The sequence below is a fragment of the Dreissena polymorpha genome, chromosome 6 (assembly GCF_020536995.1).
Source record: "Dreissena polymorpha isolate Duluth1 chromosome 6, UMN_Dpol_1.0, whole genome shotgun sequence".
NCBI lineage: Eukaryota > Metazoa > Mollusca > Bivalvia > Myida > Dreissenidae > Dreissena > Dreissena polymorpha.
Window position 1 is genome coordinate 21,932,548 of NC_068360.1, and position 19,301 is coordinate 21,951,848.

Here is a 19,301-nt window from a genome sequence, read left to right on the forward strand (position 1 = left end):
CTAAAATCCCATCATCCGCTACTTCAAGACGCACTGACGGATCAACTTTCATAAGTTCCGATCGTTTATCTATTGGTATCTTATTGTACACGCCAGTTGATATAATTGTTGTACACGCACCTGTGTCTATAACAAAATTCACATCAAGAGACTCATACAATTTAACAGGTAAAAGCACAGTAAGTCCACCACTACTAGTACTTCTACATTTAATTGTCTGAAAATGTTCGCCTGTCTGTGAGACCAATGCTGGGCCGTTAGCCTTGGTCTGCCCTAGTTTTCCGAACGGTTATAGAACATATCTGCAGTACATTCAGATGCGAATTGCCCACGGCGGTGACATTTAAAACATTCAATGTCTTTTCTGTCACGTGTCGAATTTCTCTGCCTTTGGTCACCATTCTTACTATTTAGCTTGTTTGCTAAATTATCAATCTTCTTTCCGAGATTTGTTTTTATATCCCGGCCAAACTCGTAAAGTCTTGCTTCTGTTACGTAATCGCCTTGCTGTGGTTTCGACTCGACGCTTCTAACACGCGCCCCTTTAACCTCTTCCCGTAAGCTCTGGTACGTCTCCAATAAATCACGAGCTTGTTCGATTGTTTTGGGTTCCTTCATTCTTATGAATACTGCTGCTTGTGTATCGTACAGCCCCTTGAGGAAGTGACGTTTGCTTATAGTTTCCCGCGTTTCATAATCAGCGGTTGGAAAACCCTTCAACACAAGTCGTTTGATATCTGACACATATTCTGCTAATTTCTCTTCATCCTTGTTGAAACGCTTGACTTCAAGTTCAGCAACATATGATGATACTGAACGGATCTCCTTAAACCTCAACTCCAATGCTGATTTCAACATGTCATAATTGTTCAGCGTTTCTGTTGCAAGCTGCCGAAAAGTATATTCAGCTGCTTCTCCTCGCAAACTGTTTTTGAGACGAAACAGTCGTTCGTGTTCATCCCAATTGCATGCGATGACCATCTCAGAGAACGTATGTATAAAGCTCTCCCAAGAAGACTTCCCGTCAAACAACAGTTGTCTGGGCATAGGAACCTCATAATAACGTTCTGCCCCACTACTTGTGCGCCTCTGACTACCATAGTGAGACTGTTCACGCAACACACTATTTTCTTGCTGAAGGTCATTGATCTGTTTTTCTGTATCTGTATTTATGTCATTTATACGTTGTTGATATTGTCTCACAAGTTCATCTCGTTGGTGCACGGCTGCTTCTTCACCAGTCCTTAATCTTCTTTCTAATCAATTGTATTAATTCATCATCAACATCAACATCAACACTATCTTCACCATTGCAAGAGTCTTTCTCCTTTTGGCGTTTATGTACCATGTCTTTGCTTAAAATATTATCAACTAATCCATATAAAACAAATATGCGACGTGTTAAAGTCTTAATCCTGACACAATTATATTATAAGCACTTTCCTCACAAGCGTGTTAAAGTCCTTATCCCACCGCTGCCACCAGTGTTACCATTTTCGAGGGGGGTAAAGTTTATAAGTTCACAACACACTTCAACACCGTTATTTCGAACACCGATAATCCGAAGTCACAGTTATTTCGAAGTATTTTTCGGGTCCTGATTTTGGTTCTTCTTTGTTTAATGGAAAATTTCATTGTTAATTCGAACTTCGTTAAACCGAAGAAATCGTTAATTCGAAGTGATTCTGTCGGTCCCAACACTATAATTTGCACCTAATTATCAGTCTTTAATCCGAAGTCAAAACACTATAATTCGCACCTAAATATCAGTCATTAATCCGAAGTCAAAACTGCAAAGCACAGAGCGTAATTTCACACCTTTGTCGTCTGAGCGAGCGAGGCACTTTAAAAGCCGATAATTAAACCTTTGTCGTCTGCGCGTAGCGTGTTAATTTTATGTAGTTTTGCATTCTTTAGTAACAAACAAACGTGTCACGTAAGGTCTGAGTAAATGTGCTCAAATGAAATGCATCCTATATAAGCTCTACATTTTTAACGAAAATCATTACAAAATGTCTGATACAAACAAGTCAACCACGTTACTATTTTCCCAACCAAATGTCAAGCAATCTGGAGAAGGGCCCGGTACCCTACCCGGGAGGATATCCGGATCGGCAGTAAATAAAAAGGGGGTCAAGCGGCGTCACAAATCCAAATCATATAAGGAGAAATACGAGGCCATCATGGAAGTCGAGAAGGGAGAAAAGTCAAAGAAGCAAATAGCAGATGTATTTGGTGCACGGGGAGCAAAGTGTCCGAAAGTTGAGTCAGCCTTGTTGACTTGGTTCAAAAATAAACGTCAACTAAACTTACCAATATCCGGAGATGACTTGAAGGAGAAGGCCAAGGAGTTTGCGTCGCAACTCGGCGTTTCTTCTGCAGAATGCGAGTTTTCAAGCGGATGGTTAGATCGCTTCAAACTCCGGCATGGAATTGTTTGCAAGACAGTAAGCGGAGAAGCAGGGTCCGTCGACACTACGACTGATGCGTTCCGGAGATGGCAGATGCGCTTGAAAACAATCCTGTCAGAAACCTCTCCTGACGACATCTTCCATGCAGACGAAACTGCAATATTTTTCCGCGCTCTACCAGAAAAGACTCTGGAATTTAAACGCACGTCCTGTCATGGACCTAAGGTCAATAAAGTGCGACTAACGGCTCTCGTATGCGCTAACATGAGTGGCACTTATAAAATGCCGCTCCTAGTACTTGGACGCTCTCAAAATCCAAGATGCTTCAAGCATGTCAAGTCCCTGCCAGTGCAGTACAAAGCTAACAAGAAAGCATGGATGACCAGCGAAATCTTCAAAGAGTGGGTACGAAAGGTCGACGGACTCTACCGCAAGAAGAACCGGAAGATCATCATCATCGTCGATAACTGCCCAGCACACCCTGAAGTATCCAATCTCAGAGCCGTGACCCTAGTCTTCCTGCCGCCGAACACAACGTCAATATTACAGCCTATGGACCAGGGTATCATACGCTCTCTGAAGATTGGTTACAGAAAGCGGGTCGTCCTGAAGAAGCTGAAAGCCCTCGACGCTGACACTACATACAGAATCAGCATCCTAGACTCCCTCCATATGATGAAAGCCGCGTGGAATGACGTGAAATCCACAACAAACGTCAACTGCTACAGGCGCGCTGGCCTCGTTCCTGTCAGCGAACCATCAAAGGCACCCGTAGCTGAGGATGATGAGGACGATCCCGACGACGATATCCCGCTAGCCAGCCTAGCAGCAGCCCTTGGGACTACTACCATGGACCAGTACATCGACGTGGACATCGACATACCAGCTACAGAAAACATAGATGAGGACGACATCATCAACGACTTAATCGGCCAGCGATCAGCGGACGCTGTAGAAGATGAACCCAGCGACGACGACGAGGCTGACAACACAAGAACGATCGTCATATCCAATCGACGTGTGACCACATGCATCAACGACGTAAGGCGGTTTTGCGAGCAAAACACGGGCGGAAGTGAGTTCTTCAATGTCCTTGACAAATTGGAGAAATGTGTTACACGCGTTCAGTTTAGTGCTGCTAACGCCGCTGTTCAGAGAGACATCGCGTCTTATTTCAAAAATGTTAATTCATTTCCGAAAAGGTATTCATAAGTATTTACATGTATGATAATTCGTATGTTCTGATAATTTGTATGTTCTGATAATTTGTGCTATTCCTTATATTTATGTTCTGTAATTAGAGAAAAATAAAAAGAAGAAAAAAAATCGTTTTATTTCTCCGTTTGTTACAAGTAGAAATCTGACTAGTTTATGTTTTTAAGTAAAACAATATTAATAGTAGCGTGAAACCGAACCATGCGAATTCCACAACGTTATATTTTTACAAAATCAAAGAAGTTTTCTGTCAAATGTTTATTTCGAATAATCGTTAATCCGAAGTTTTTTTTACGGTCCCGACGACTTCGAAATAACGGTGTTGAAGTGTATATACACTCAACATTTTATTTGCACACTATGATAATAAATATATACACCAATGAATAAGTCTCTCATACTACTTGTCTCTTTACATCTCAACGGTCCATTCCACTCTCCCCAGCCTCTCTCTCAACCTGGCTTTTCATACAATTCTGCCCACCCTCACATATTTGGATGTGTGGACAGACACAGATAGGACCTAACATTTAATTGGTATTTATTATTGCAAGTGTTGACATATTTGACAAGCAGACTCTGCGAGCACCAGAACAGACCAGTGTTGCTAATCTTTATTACAAAATGATGACCAACTGGTATCCTGTTCTGATAACAAATGCCCACCATGCCACATGGCATCAAACAGAGCAGTCTAAATTGAAATCATATACTAAAATTACAACACAAAGCACTAAAGATGAGAACGACTGTGAATTAGTTGTGCGTTAATAACCCCATGTCACTATCAATCAATAATTTCAGGGGGTTTGTGGCGGTTAGTTGGCTTTGATATATAATGTTAACTATTTTAGGGAACATGTATAAAGCAATGGGCTGTTACAACAAATACCGAAGCTCAACAAGCATGCATATATAAATGCGTTAGAGAAAATTATATTTTTTTAATTACAATAATAAGCCAAAATATTACTGATATGTGTAAAATAATTTGAACAGCAGTCACGTTGAACATCGATCTGAAACCAAACGAGAAAGAGGATTTAACAATGTATGGTTAAGATGTGTCATAAACCGAAAAATACAGTTAGTGTCATAATAGTTGGACTTCCTGAAGTATGGTCGCACAAAGGGAGTCCAAAGAACTCCTTACTCGGAATAGTTATTGTCGAACACTGATTTTATAACAGGAGTCCTATTGAATATTGCACAAGTCTTCAAATTTTCAGCCACAAATCCATTTAAATAAAGATTGAATATTATAATATTACATAATGTATGTCACGTGAAAAGTGTGGGTGTATTTATTGTTGTATAAAAAACGCAAACAGCATCTCAGGTGATATAAGTAAGTTCTGTGGGAAAACCCCCGTCACGGTTTTACGTTATTTCGTAAAATCTTAAAATAGTCACATATGCAAAAATTAAATCGTTACTTCAGAAAAAGGACGAATGTTTGTGTTTATGAATTTATTGAGTACTTTAATGGTCCATATTTACAAGAATTTGCTGACAAAAAGGAATATATGGGATCATTGGGTAATGAATAGCGACGGGAAAAGAAATATTCAGTAATTGATAGTCGGGTCGATATGGATGAATTGGGGAACCGATCGAGTGGAGATTATGCGTATATATGCTTGAAAGTGTTAAATCAATTAAAAAATGTTGTTATTTAAACCATGAATTCATAGCTATTTTTTTATTGAAGAGTCATTACGCATCAATTAACATCATAGGTAAATGTAATACAATTAGCGTATGCAGGGAGTTGCCCTCCCCTAACGGCCCCGATGCGTCTGAATAATATCCTAAGGAAAGCACTGATGGTCATGAGACTTTCACTGTTAAATAAATCCTTTCATTTATCAAAGTTAGCCTCTGGCTATGCAATGTTGAAAATAAGCGATAATGACTTTGCCAAAACTTTTGCAAGTTTCGAAGGACCATAAATAGCCAGTGGAAAGGACTGTTATTAATTTTGCAAACAGTATTTGGAATTCGGTCATATTCTGAAATAACAATCACTAGAATCTGTAATTCACAACACTTTTGGAATATACCATTTACTTATTTATTTATCATCTATAACCATTGACTGTGACTTAATTGAGCAAGCAGCTAGATGATGGGATGCACACAAATGGGGGATGTTCGCTATTGTTTTCATAACCTTATGAAGCCGTACATATTTTAGACTGATTTTTTTTTCAAGTGCATTTAAATAACCCTATAGTCTACAGTTTTTGGAGTGGTCAAACTATTTACTAGTGAAAATGGCATTGTCGTAACATTTGTCCGAATTTTTTACGTCTGAAATGTGGACGAGTAATAATTCTTAAGCTAAATACTTTTTTGGTTAAAATAAACTCGAATACATTTGTAAATACCATACCGTTTGACACACACTTGATGATTGGTATATGATCGGAACGTATAATCGGATGTGTTTTCTTCATCTATAAGGTATTTACTGAAGATGTGACTTTTCGCTTCTTTTGGTTGTTGATAAAGGTTGGATTACATTGATCCCGATTCCCGTATGGTCCCATTATAAAAATGCCAACTTTCAAAGCATTTGCATGCCTTTCGTATCTATCATATGTTGCAAGTCTTGTATCATTTTAACAATATATCTTTGTCTTCTTCCAATAATCGCAGTAAACATATACAATCTCCCAACTTCTAAGAAAATAACATTCGTCCAAATTCAAAACATTGTTTCGGTAGTGAGATTTCGACAAAGAACCGTACTTTAATAAACGCAGCCCAAACGTTCATCTTTCAACGTTGTCCCCATTTAAGTGCACAGATATTTTACAGACTCAAATAGGATGTCGAAAATAAACACAAAAGGCAAGGGTGTGATCAAACATTTCTTTTTAACTCTTTAGGGACCACAGATGAATGCAAAATATTTTATTGTAACGTAACCTAAAATAAATTTGCAGTTCCCGCGAAATACCCGCCAACGAATCAAAACCTACGTGAGTTTAATTTTATTATTTGATTGGATCCTATCAGTGGGACTTTACTCGCCCTCTTAAGTACTAATTTGTATATACATAGAAACCAAATGCAATATAACAACATAGCAGAAACACAAATAACATCATTTACCTAATAAACCATATTCACAATAACAATACATGCATATCAATCAAAGCATAAGAAAAGTATGGAACATAAAGCACAATTAATTAAATACGTTAAACAATAGAAATTTTACAAAGAGAACAAAAATAAATAATTTAAAAAAACACGATAGTAATTGTATTTAAGGTTAAGCAATTCATCGTAGTTATGTATCAAGTAAGTGCATTTCATATGTTTATAAAATGCCTAGGATTTCAAGCGTTTTAGAATAGAACACATTTTTTAAATTAGTGGATACTATTAACATTCACATACGGGTCTGTGAAATCGCGTCATCCTCGCCAACCCAGAGTTTATTCATAACAAAAACTATATTAATCACACACTCGTGTTATGGCTTAGCAAACAGGGTTTACAACGATGCAACGTCGTTTGTGACCTTGGAAATATTAATTTTGCAACCTCTAGGAGCAGATTATTTGTATTGACAAACGCATGTGTAAGTGAAGTTTAAAAGTAAATATAACGAAGCAGCTACAGTTGATTTTTATTTTCCGTAAAATAATGATATTCAATCTTATTTTTTGTGGATTTCTAAAAAAAATATTTGAAAATGAATCAATTTGTAGTCAATATATGTTTTCTTCCGTGATACAAATTAACAACTGTCATTTTTTCAAAAGCAAAGCAATGTCATGGAATAAACGCGCAGATTTGGCAACGAAAGAAAGTAGTCAAAATGAGTTTTAATGAATTTCACGTACTTTATAAGACTAATTTACTGTTTGTTGGTGTTATACTTTAGAAACAATGAGTTCTTTGGTAAAGTGTGGATGCTAAGACGCCAAATGAATGCGTAAAATAGGCATGGGAAGTGCAAATTGTGCTTTAGTGAACAACTGACACTTGATGACCCACTCTCTGAAAACTGTGTGGGTTGTCTCAAACTACATATTGACTGAACTTTAGTGTAATTGTCACTTAATAATAACAATAGTTGAAAAAACCTGCACTTCGAAAATAGAAAATTTAATCAGGACGATTAATTTTTTACATTTGTTTTTCCATATTTAAAGTTGTAATATTTGATAATTTCTTTAAAATGCAACACATCTGACGAAGTCATTTTGTTTCGTTTGGCTTAATAATACTGATCACCTTGATAATTATATAATTTGTGTTATTAGTTAACTTATGTCACATTTCGGCTTGGGAAATAGTATAAATCCAAAGCCTGGAAACAATTGTTATGAATTCCAATTGTCTGAGTTACATTAACCGAATTGACTTCGTTATACTATTTAATATTTACTTTTTATAGAAAAAACAAAAAACGACTCTCGCTGAAAATAATGTGAACCTCGACATTCAGCGAAACAAGAAAAATCGATAGAATCAGGATCCCAGATTTATCGATCGCTGATTGGTCTACATTTAGATAAAAGTTTGATTGACAGGTGGCGAGATGTAATTTCTTCTGATATAGTGTATATCGAATTAAGAATGACATGATTTGCCAGCATGCTTATTGTTAACACACGAAATTACACAATAACTCTTATTTGACTTAAACGTATTCGATACTTTTTTCTTGTATAATTGTTATTTGATATTGTACACTAGTTTTGAAATAATAAGTGGAAGTACACATTGAAGTTATTATTTGTATTCAGATTATGATATTCCAACTCTTGCTCAGTGTGCTTACAACCGTTTGTTTGAGTTAATACTTATTTACGCCTTGGTGCATTTGGTCAAAGAATATAGTAATAAAAAAATGTGCATCAGTAAACTATGTGTTTTTTTCTACCCTAGTCACATTATTCAACCTTATTGTGTTATTTGATATACGATGTATTTATATATGATCATAATTAATGAATCTCTGCAAGTTATAATAGTTTGTCATCCAGTTTTCTATATAAAACCTCAATGATCTCCCAAATCGTATTCTTGTATCAAATGTATTTATTATATAAATTTCCTAGTACACCTAAAACAATTCAGGATAATACATGTTGATTACGATGTGGTATACATTTTCCAGTACATTTACATGACTTGAACAAATGAACAAATTTGATGGCTATGACATATAATTTATTCAACACCGAAATGTTATCACTGGTACGATTTACTGCGCTGTGACCTATTTGAAGATGTCTTTCGAGGTATAAAAGTTGATCAGGTGAGTTCGTGTTGTGTACGTTGATATGAGACTTAGAGTCCTAAGCTATCCGGCACACACTACTTGACTATAGAAGTAAGTCATTTTTTAATTAAATAACTTATTTTAAAGACCATAAACCAAACTGTAATTTCATTCGATAGTTTAATGAGCAACTATCAACTGGCTTGTTACAAGTACCAACAGGTACAAGGCTAAAACAATTAAAGCAAAAAGCAAAGCACACGGGCTTAACATAGCAAACCACTGCATAACGGTAAATTTGCACGTTAATTTGGAAGCTCAATCAAGCGTTTTTTTTCATACCAGAAAAACATGCATACTTACCTTTACAAGGAAGAACATGTTCTTATTTATTTTTAAACTATAATCTTCATTTTAAGGAATGGATATAATGCAAATAGTTATGTGTTTTATTCCTACTATCGTTGTCCAATGCGTAATAATGCGTCGACTTGATGTTATCCGGATCTCAATAACATTGGCAAGAACTATATCTAATGTAGGTATGAACAACGCTAAGCCAATAACAATATACACAGCGTGCGAAATGTATATTTGTGTCGTCATTGTTGCTACCCATACACAAGTTGGTTGTCCAAAGTAAACACCAAGCTGGAGTGAGACTATATACAGACAATACGGAAATATCTTTTCTCAATTTCGAATTCAGGATTTAAAATTATATTGCGTCAGAGAAATGGGAATGTTATAATCGATTTTTTTATGAACATAGGTAATACAGGCTTTACTTCTGAACACGTTTACCTAATCAGTATTTGGAGTTAGATATGAGGTCAAGTGTCTTTTGAGTAACGTTTCAGTTTATGGACAAACCTCTTACTCTGAGGTTAGATCGTTTACAGGACATGTACGTGTCGCTTATAGGACATTCAGACTAGCCGCCGGATATAAGCATATTTTCAAGAAAATTTAAAACAGTTTAAATGCAAAATACTATAACAACGGTAAGTAAAACACCGATTTAAAGTGCAATCTAAATAGTTTATGAGATGTACATGCTTACTCAGACTGTCTACTCAACTAGAAAGATATATCTTATTATTGAATTTGCACATGTTATACATGAACAGTACATGATCGCGTATTCAAACCAAGGTACTCACTGTAAACAATCCTTCCACTCGTGGAAGTTCGTTAAATATTGGTTTGTCTTAAACTAAATCGAAAAACGTGTATCGAGCGATTGCTTCAAATGTTGTAACGCATTCTTGTAAATAAGAATGCTGTCAAAATGTTAAATACAATATTGGTATCTGCAAGCACTGATCAATATCTGAAAATATTTTAGATGAAGATTGCACTAAAATATTATGCAATATCTTTATCTCTTAAAGTCTTTCGGTAGTAATTATTTGACAATCACAGACTGAACAAATGAAATAATATGAAATAAAATAACTATATGGAACAGTGTAAAACAACTAAATATATTCAACATTCTAAACAATGCACATGTGCCAAGCACATGTGGAGAATCAAAGGTCAATTGACGTCTGGAGTCCTGTTTTTTTTAACAGCCTTGGTTTATCTCGTGTTGAAACAGATTTCTGTAAAAGCTCACGCTGACTTGCCATTACCTGTGTACAGGGTATAGAGCGCTCTGGAGCGTCAGTGTTTTTAGTCTAATAGAGTAAGCATAGATCTTTGAACTATGAAGTCTTTGTGACCATGTTGTATTATAAAGTGAATTTTTCTGTGTTCAGACGTGTTTTCGGGGCATCACTGTATGTTACATATTCTTGTTTATGTTTGACATTTTAACGACAAAGAACGTTATGAAGTATGAAATATAACAGTTTTGGGTATGTACATTTTACATACATACATTTTACATTTTTTAACATTTTTACCGTAATTTCAAGCTCTAGATAAAACAATTGATATGCTAAGCAAGATATGTTATATATGATGTTCGGTAAAATAATTTGTGTCATTTTCATTTACTTCCGTCATTCCAGTTGTCATGTGGCGTGTCCGCGTTGATGGGGTAATGTTAAATATTACTGTTCGATGTTTATGATGACTTTTATTACGAATGATAAAAATAATTTTAAGGATCATAATTCGCATTCTCTAAATTATAATGTGTTACTGTTATGTACATGGCCAGTGTTTAATTACAAATAAACCTTCGTATTTCTGGATCATCCTTCGAATATCGACTTGCATGTGAAACTATGCTATTATATCAGTTCTGTTTCTGAATAAAAATGTTAACCAGCTCCGCTGTCTTATAGAAATAATAATAATTATATTTGGCATGCTGGCCAGTTTTATATACTGAAGGCGGATTTTTGCACGTATCACACATCTATTCATATATTTATCGCAATCTTTGCAGAAAACCGAAGCAGTTTTTTATATGTTGGTTTATATACACGGCCCACATGATTGTGTCACAGAACTTTCTCCAATAAAATCGTCTGCATTTTCTCTGTTTGATTCCCGAAATATTCTAGAAGCCATTGTGCAATTTTGTTTGAACCGGTTTCTACTTTCGATTTGAAAACTTTTCATAAATTCTTCCAATATAATAATAATAATAATAATAATAATAATAATAATAATAATAATAATAATAATAATAATAAAATCTTTGTTTAAAGAAGATAGACTTAAGAAATACATCAAATGAAATTACATAATATGCACTTTATATAATTCATTTCTTATTTTCAACAAGGTCTACTAACATAATACAATTTACAACAAATACATCATATTTTATCTTGAGCAATAAGAACAATAATAACAAAACATAAATAATCATATATGCATGCACACTTACAATGATATTTATCATAATTAAAAATTAATGACAGACATAAAACCACAACTAACATTTATGCAGGAACAGTATTCAAACATTAAACTAAGGTTATTTACTAAAACAACATGAAGCATGTTCAGTTTATTTCATAAAGTGTGGTAGAAAGATATGCTTTTAATTTTTGTCATTAAATTGTTTGTTTGACGTATAGCTTGGGGTAACGCATTCCAAATTTTTGTGCTAGAAAATTCAAACGATCGTTTGAAATAGTTTGTTTTGGGTATTCGCACAAGCTTTAATTCTCCCTTTTTGAAATATCGCAAGTTATAGTGATTATTTTGTGAAAGTGTCAAAAGGTCACGTATCTATGTTGGGGTTTGATTGTAAATTCTTTAAATACAATAACTGACGTGAAATAGTGATAAAACTGTTCGACAGTCAACCAACTTATATCTTTAAATAAGGTTTTTAAATTGGTGTTGTACTTTTTATTTAAAATATGTGCACCACAACGTTTTTGTAGTTTGACTATTCTATTAATTTTCGAACTCCAGGTAACGCATGCGTTATCGGATATAGGTGAGATATAACCATTATAGAAGAGCTGACGCATTTCAAGGGTTAAATATGGTGTTTTTTGCAGAAGAAACATTCGAGACGACATTTTTGAACACACGTTGTTAATGTGTAGTTTCCATGATAGAGTATTGTCAATATAAAGGCCAAGAAGTTTTTAACAATGTACTGTTTTGATCACCGTATCTGAAATTTTAAGTTTTAGATGTGTTACTTTGTTAGCTTTCTGTTTCGATCCTAATACCATACAAGCAGTTTTTAGTGGATTAAAAATCATGTTGTTAATTTGGCACCATTCATTTACAATTGAAAGATTTGTTTGTAGCTGACTTTGAACTGTTTGAATATGTGTTCCCTCAGTGTGCAATGTTGTATCATAAGCATACATTGCAGAATTATATGTAGGATTTAGCGAAAGATCGTTAACGTAAATAAGAAATAGAAGAGGTCCCAAAATAGATCCTTGGTGAACACCAGCAATGATGCTTTTACAAGTAGAGGTAGTGTTTTCTGCTTTGATATACTGGAATCGCTTGCGGAGATATGAAGAAACTAGGTCGCATGACGTATCATTAACAGGATAAAGTTTTAAAATTTGTATAAAAGAACCCTATGGTCCACAAGATCAAATGCCTTTTCAAAATCCAAGAAAATTGTACCTACCAGATTTCCATTATCAATTTGTTTAAGTCATAAATCAACTATATTCTACTGAAGTAATGAACTGAACAGAGAAATGCTTAGAATCTAGCTTAGCATCTAGATATGTTTTGAGTGGGTTGAAATCGTGTTCAGTAAATTCACTCTTTTAATAAGTTTCGAGATGTCAACAAAGTGGTCATTAAGTGCATAAGCTACATTTGTTTTACCAGATATCATCTGATCATCCTTACTTATTACGTTTGGCAAAATAGAGGATTCTCCGTGTTCATTTGATGCTAATTTAATAGTTTTCCAGAGCGATTTCGCACTTGTTTTGTTTTGTACCGTATTCGAAAAGTATTCATTTTTAGCCGTTTTGATTGCACTGTTACATTTATAACGTCACAACTTATATTTTGGCCAATTAGATTCACGTTTATATTTATCCCTTAAAGACATTGCTTGTTTTACGTTTACGGTTGTTGTAATCTCTTCACTTTTTTATATTTGATAGGGACATTCTTATTAAGGACTGAGTTTAATATGTTATAAAATACTTTAAATGCCTCATTAGTTTTCTCCATGTTTTCAACTATATCAACATTAGCATTTGCTAAGTCGTTTTGAAAATTGATTTCATTAAATTTGTTAAAACATCTGTACTTAATATTTTTATGATCATCTGTCTTTACAATTTTACCGTTGACGCTTAATGTGAAAACTACTGGGTAATTCCTATTTTGGTATGATTACCTCAGAAATGTTGTCATATTTTGAATACAAATAGTATAATATTGATGATGAACGTTCAGACACTCTTGTTGGAAAAGACACACGTTGTTTTAAATTAAAATCAATGATACGTTTTTACCATTTCTTATTGTTAAATAAATTTTGGCTTAAACATTGAAAATTAAAATCCTCTGTCGAATACAAATTACAATATTCCATGTCTGCCTAATTTATCTGTAGTTTAAATGACTCAATCCAAGATTGAGAGCTATTTGGTGGGCGATTAACAACGTAAATTAGATTCGGTTTGTACTTAAAATGTTGATATGTAGCCAAATAGATTCAATATCGTCACTGTTCAAACCATTTCTACGTACACAAGAGATGCTATATTTAATATAAACTTTTTTACCGCCTCCAACAGAAATATCTCTATAACGTCTTACAATGCTGTAACCGGAAACTGATATTGTAATAATATCCGTTTTATCATTTAAAAATGTTTCACAAAAGCCTTCTATCTAAAGAACTGTTTTCGCTTAAGTAAACACGAATCTCATCCAATTTAGGCAATAAATGTGGGATATTCATATGCATAAAATTCAAACCTTTAAATGTAAATGGAAAAAAATACTCATTATTTATATTACATTTTAAAGTAGATTGTATGTGAGATTCCATAAGAACGTTACTATCCAGAGACGATATATCAGTGTCTAAATTATTTATTGTGCTACATGTAACATTATTCAATCTTAAGCAATGTGGTTTATGTTGATTTTTATCATCATTAGCAATATTAGACTACACTTACATGTGTGCGAGTCGCATTGGTTACATACCGACGAAAGAATGTCAAATTTATTTGTGCTATATAACGATGTAGTACGTCTGTCATCAGTAACCCTTTGTCTTTTGGGTAGTCTGCAGTCATGTGTAACATGATTTTGACGTCTTCAGTTCGTGCAGTGTCGACTGTTTTCATGATTTACGTATCGACGAACGTACCGGAAGTCACGATTTTCATTCTGACAATCATGATGCTCACTCCGGGTGTCCTGGTGTGCGTTCCTAAGATCATGATGCCTGATGAAATCGTGGTGCCCATTACAAAAGTCATGATGCCCTTTCCGGAAGTCACGATACCCGTTCCTAAAGCCACGAAGCCCGTACGGGAAGTTCGATTTCGCGCTCAGGTATTCACGATTCCCGTCTGTGAAGTCAACGTTAAAAGTACGCCTCCGCTGATTTTGATGATATTTACGATGTTGTTGCTGCTGCATTCTTTTCTTAGTAATATGCACTACTTCGTTGATTGCTGCCACAAGTAAACTTGATCCATAAATATTTGGGTGAATTCCGTCAGGTCTGAATAGTTGATTCGCCAAATGTCCGTTTCCGTACACAAAACAATTATAACAATCGATCAGTTTCACCGGAAGTTCGCTAGTTACATCTTCTAGCATGGAGTTGAAATCGCGTACATTAACATTACATCGAGGACTTATTTTGCAAGTAAATATCTCACAATTTGTTTGATCTTGAATATATTGCGCTTTCTTGCAGATTACATCTTTGATTAGTGAAATCGGCTGGCCATGTCCGAGAAATTAATTTTACTCACCATCTCACACATATCTAGCATTGTCTTCCCTGGCAAAGTGCATATGTCCACAGATTTGCATAAACCTAGCTTGATTTTGCCTCTTAAAATTGAATCTCCAATCAGTAACGTCTTTGATATTTGTGGCGCAAGTTTTGATATATGCTCGCCTTTATTGGTTTCTTCTTCAAAATGCACTGTACTTTCTTGTATATCGGAGAGCGCTTGTGGGCAAGGCTCAAGTGTCACTTGTACGGTTTCTCGTATCTTGTCATTTTCTACGGGATCATCGGACACCCGTCTACGTGTTACTTCTACAGAGCCATTCATATCACCTTTGGAAAAAACACTCGCTAGAGAGTTTGCCTTAAGTATATCTCCGAGCGATTATAATTTTTTTCCGGACGGATATATTTAAATGGTCGAGTGTTTGCTTCCCACCTTGAACGTTTTCCTGCAAGCAATCGCATTTTTCGTCCGTATCTCGGGAATTCGTTTTACTATTTACTTTTATGCTATGGAGAATGTCTTTACGTTACAAATTTAAAGTATCGACACATATTTTTCTTGCTGTATTATTATACCTGAGTGTATAGAGGACCATCAACTGGCATTAAATAAAACAATTAAATTTGTTACTGTCCTTTTTCCTTGTACACCTAATTAAATGTCTGTTTTGTTGACTCTAACGTATCAATATTTAGGGGGATACGATACTTCGCTAACAATCTCAAATATAATACAAGACCGAGATGAACAATACTGAACTACGCCTATATCCAAGATCGCCTTAAGATGAATAGTTTCTACTAAATTACCAACATACAATAAGACGATATGTATGTTAGTCAAGTGAATTGAATTGTCATCACAAATGTTAGTAATTAAATATAACAATACCCACTTAATTCTTAAAGCGAAAGACCGGATTTCGTTGAATACGTCGTTCCTAAAGAGATATGTTTCATGCGACCGATTATGCGTACTAAGTTACAAATGATCTTAATATAGCAAGGAAGTATATATATGTGTCGTGATCTGAGACTTTTGGTACTAATTCGGTAGGCGTCATTATGAGAAAACTCATTCGAAATGACGTCGCTGAACTTGCGCTGAATTGTGCATAAATTGCCAAAGGTTTTCTGTTACTTTACCATTTATCTTATTTAAGTGATATAAAAATTGGCATAGACTAGTACTTGAATTTTTTTTTAGCAAACATTTAAAGCAACGTGATTACATAATTTATCGATCTCCTGTTCGGCTAATAATTTAGCCGAACTGGAAATCGATAAGTCGTGTAATCACGTTGCTTTTAATGTCTTTTAACGAATCCAGTTGCATGTGGTCGGCAACTGCATGGACACATGTGTGTTCTCGATGAAAACGGTCACGTCCAGTGTTCAACAATCTTTCAGCAATATGCATATAGTGCGTTTAATACCTTGTGTCAAACTGTGTATTTGTGTCAATATTCGTTGTAGAAAAGTAAAACCATACACAATAGGATAACATTTAACAATCTGGAACCCCTGGGGTAAGCTTGGGGGAGGGGAGGGGTAGTGTCCGAGAGGGGGGGGGGGGCAAATTTTTGATACTGCTGCCTGTGGGATGTCACTGTATAAAAGTGAAAGGAAAGTGCAATTAAAATTTTATGTTGCCATTGAGCAGCATAATGACCTCAATTTGATTAATTTCATGAAAACTGATTAAATCTCAGTTTTGTTTTACACAGAATAAAAAAAACATCAGACATGCCAGCTGGAAGATAAAAAGCCAGACAGGGTCAATGTGCAGAAGATGTCAAGGAATATTTGACCTTCTGGGGAAGAAGTTTCATAACCTATTGTATACCAATCCAACAGGAAACACTAAGCCTCTCTTCTCACTGCCTGTGCTATAAGAGGAAGAAGAAGAATGATGTGCAACATGAACTATTCCTGTCTATCCCACTTGCAGATGTAGCAACGCCAACAATATGTGACTAATAACTCATATTACACCAAGTTGTTGTAACATTTTCAAATCATGAGCAGTCTATGATAATGTGCTGCAACCATTGTAGATTTAAGAGTTAACTGCCTCAAGACCTCACTCATATTTATGGAATATGTTTTTATGTATAAGACATTTTACATATGCTTATTTAATAATGCAGTTTTTATCATTTTAATTCCATTCTAACATTATATGTCAACTTAAAACAACTGTATGCATTTTTAGTTTTTACAATGGTAACCACGGTGACCACAAAGTTGTGATCATTGCCATACAACTAACACTTAAAAATGGATGATTCCTGAATGTAGTGTCGTTAAATAGGTTTAAAAATAGCCATGTGTATATTAATTGTACAATTAAATGAACATTGGTCAAATCTGAGAATATGTTTGTCTATGTATGTACTTAATTAAATGGGATCTGCTTTAATTCTTTAAAGATGTATATAATACTCGAATAACAATACAATCTAAATAACTAAGAAATTTAAAAGTGCAATTTGTAATTACATTGTTTTTGTTTGTTTGTTTTTTTACATTATTAAATGAACGTAATATTTAATGTTCAAGTCTTTTAAATACATCATTTTATTTTCACCTCTTTCAAATAAATAATGTTGGGTATAGATCTTGGTTTCCTTGGTTACAGTACAATTAAAGCATTAAGATTCTTTGTAACCAATCACTGATGATGAAAACAGTAGATTCAAATTTTGAAATATGGTACAGTTTGTAAGACATATTTTGCGGTGTCATTTAATTTGTTAAAATTTACTTGAAGACTGTTTGTTTCAATATATCATTTTTTAATCAAACAACAGTTAAAAAGTGCATTTCATACACAAAAGTTCAATAGTTTGAATTATTTAAGGTTTTTTCCATGGTAACCAATATACATTTTATAATGTTTATAATTTTTGCTAATTCTTAAGAAGTTAAGTATATCATATTATATAACCATATGTTATAGAGGATATTTTGTCATTTCAGTGTCAGATCGTTTGTTAATTCACGAGTGATCATAGAAAATATATTTTCACGAGTGGCGCATATTATTTTTCTATCATATGATCACGAGTGAATTTTTTTCCGTGCTTTCTTGGCACAACCCCATGTTCTAACATGTGCGACATAATACCTTTCAGTGCACTTCTTCCGATATCATAGCAAACATGAAATGTTGTTCGACTCACTACTTTGCCACTGAACTTAAATGTGTATCTATTGCGCTGCCTTTTCATTCCTCTTTTGGTGACATCAGAACTTCTGTCGTCCTGCAATTTGCCCATCAGGTAAATGTCTTTAGCAGTTTTCTCCATTTCTCTGACGTTTAGAATGTGTTCGAACACCTTTCCAGCACTAAGTGCTTTAGCAGATTCACGGTTGCAAACACACCCTTCAGATCTGAATTTCTGTATTTTCGAAAATTCGGCATCGTTACCAGGTGCAAAATCCTCTGTATCATCAACATCATCACCCTCTTTATCATCTTCGACCACTGTTTCTTGATGAGCAAGGTAATCGCGAACGCGCCCTTGCAATATCACATTGATGTCATGAGGACTATCGTCTGTCTCGATCTCATCATTTCCGTTCGGCGAATCACAGAGTTCTTGTGAAGCAAATGGTGTCGAAACGGGTGTCTTTCCAAAATGTTGTGAGAGGACACTTTCAAACTCTTGTATTAAAATGAAATATCAATTACAGTTTGATTTATACTGCATACACAATAGCTAACTTTAAATGGACACGGTTTAAAGTAACTTGAAAAATCATTTAAAAATAATCATTTTTACATGTTGCACTTTTCTTATAGGTGATATTGAAGCGCTTAAATTTTTATTAAATCGCATTAAATCTAGGTAAGGTAACGAGATTAAAATTCAATATTATTTAAATAATAAATAATGTGCATGTAACTATCTGCAAATGACAAATAATACGAGTTAATAAAACAGTGCGGAGACGGGAATCGAACTACTGACAATCAATTGCATAGCGCTTCAATGCATCCATTACACCACAGGCACAGCTAACAGTATAT

The 19,301-nt window shown here is 34.7% G+C and overlaps 1 protein-coding gene across 1 annotated transcript; it reads left to right on the top strand.

Moving 5' to 3' along the window:
* The first annotated feature begins 2,012 nt into the window (after positions 1 to 2,012).
* Positions 2,013 to 9,812, top strand: LOC127835498 (tigger transposable element-derived protein 4-like). Its single transcript, XM_052361940.1, has 2 exons — positions 2,013 to 3,452; positions 9,777 to 9,812. The coding sequence occupies exons 1-2, from the start codon at positions 2,013 to 2,015 to the stop codon at positions 9,810 to 9,812; spliced, it is 1,476 nt and encodes a 491-aa protein (XP_052217900.1).
* The last annotated feature ends 9,489 nt before the right edge of the window (positions 9,813 to 19,301 follow it).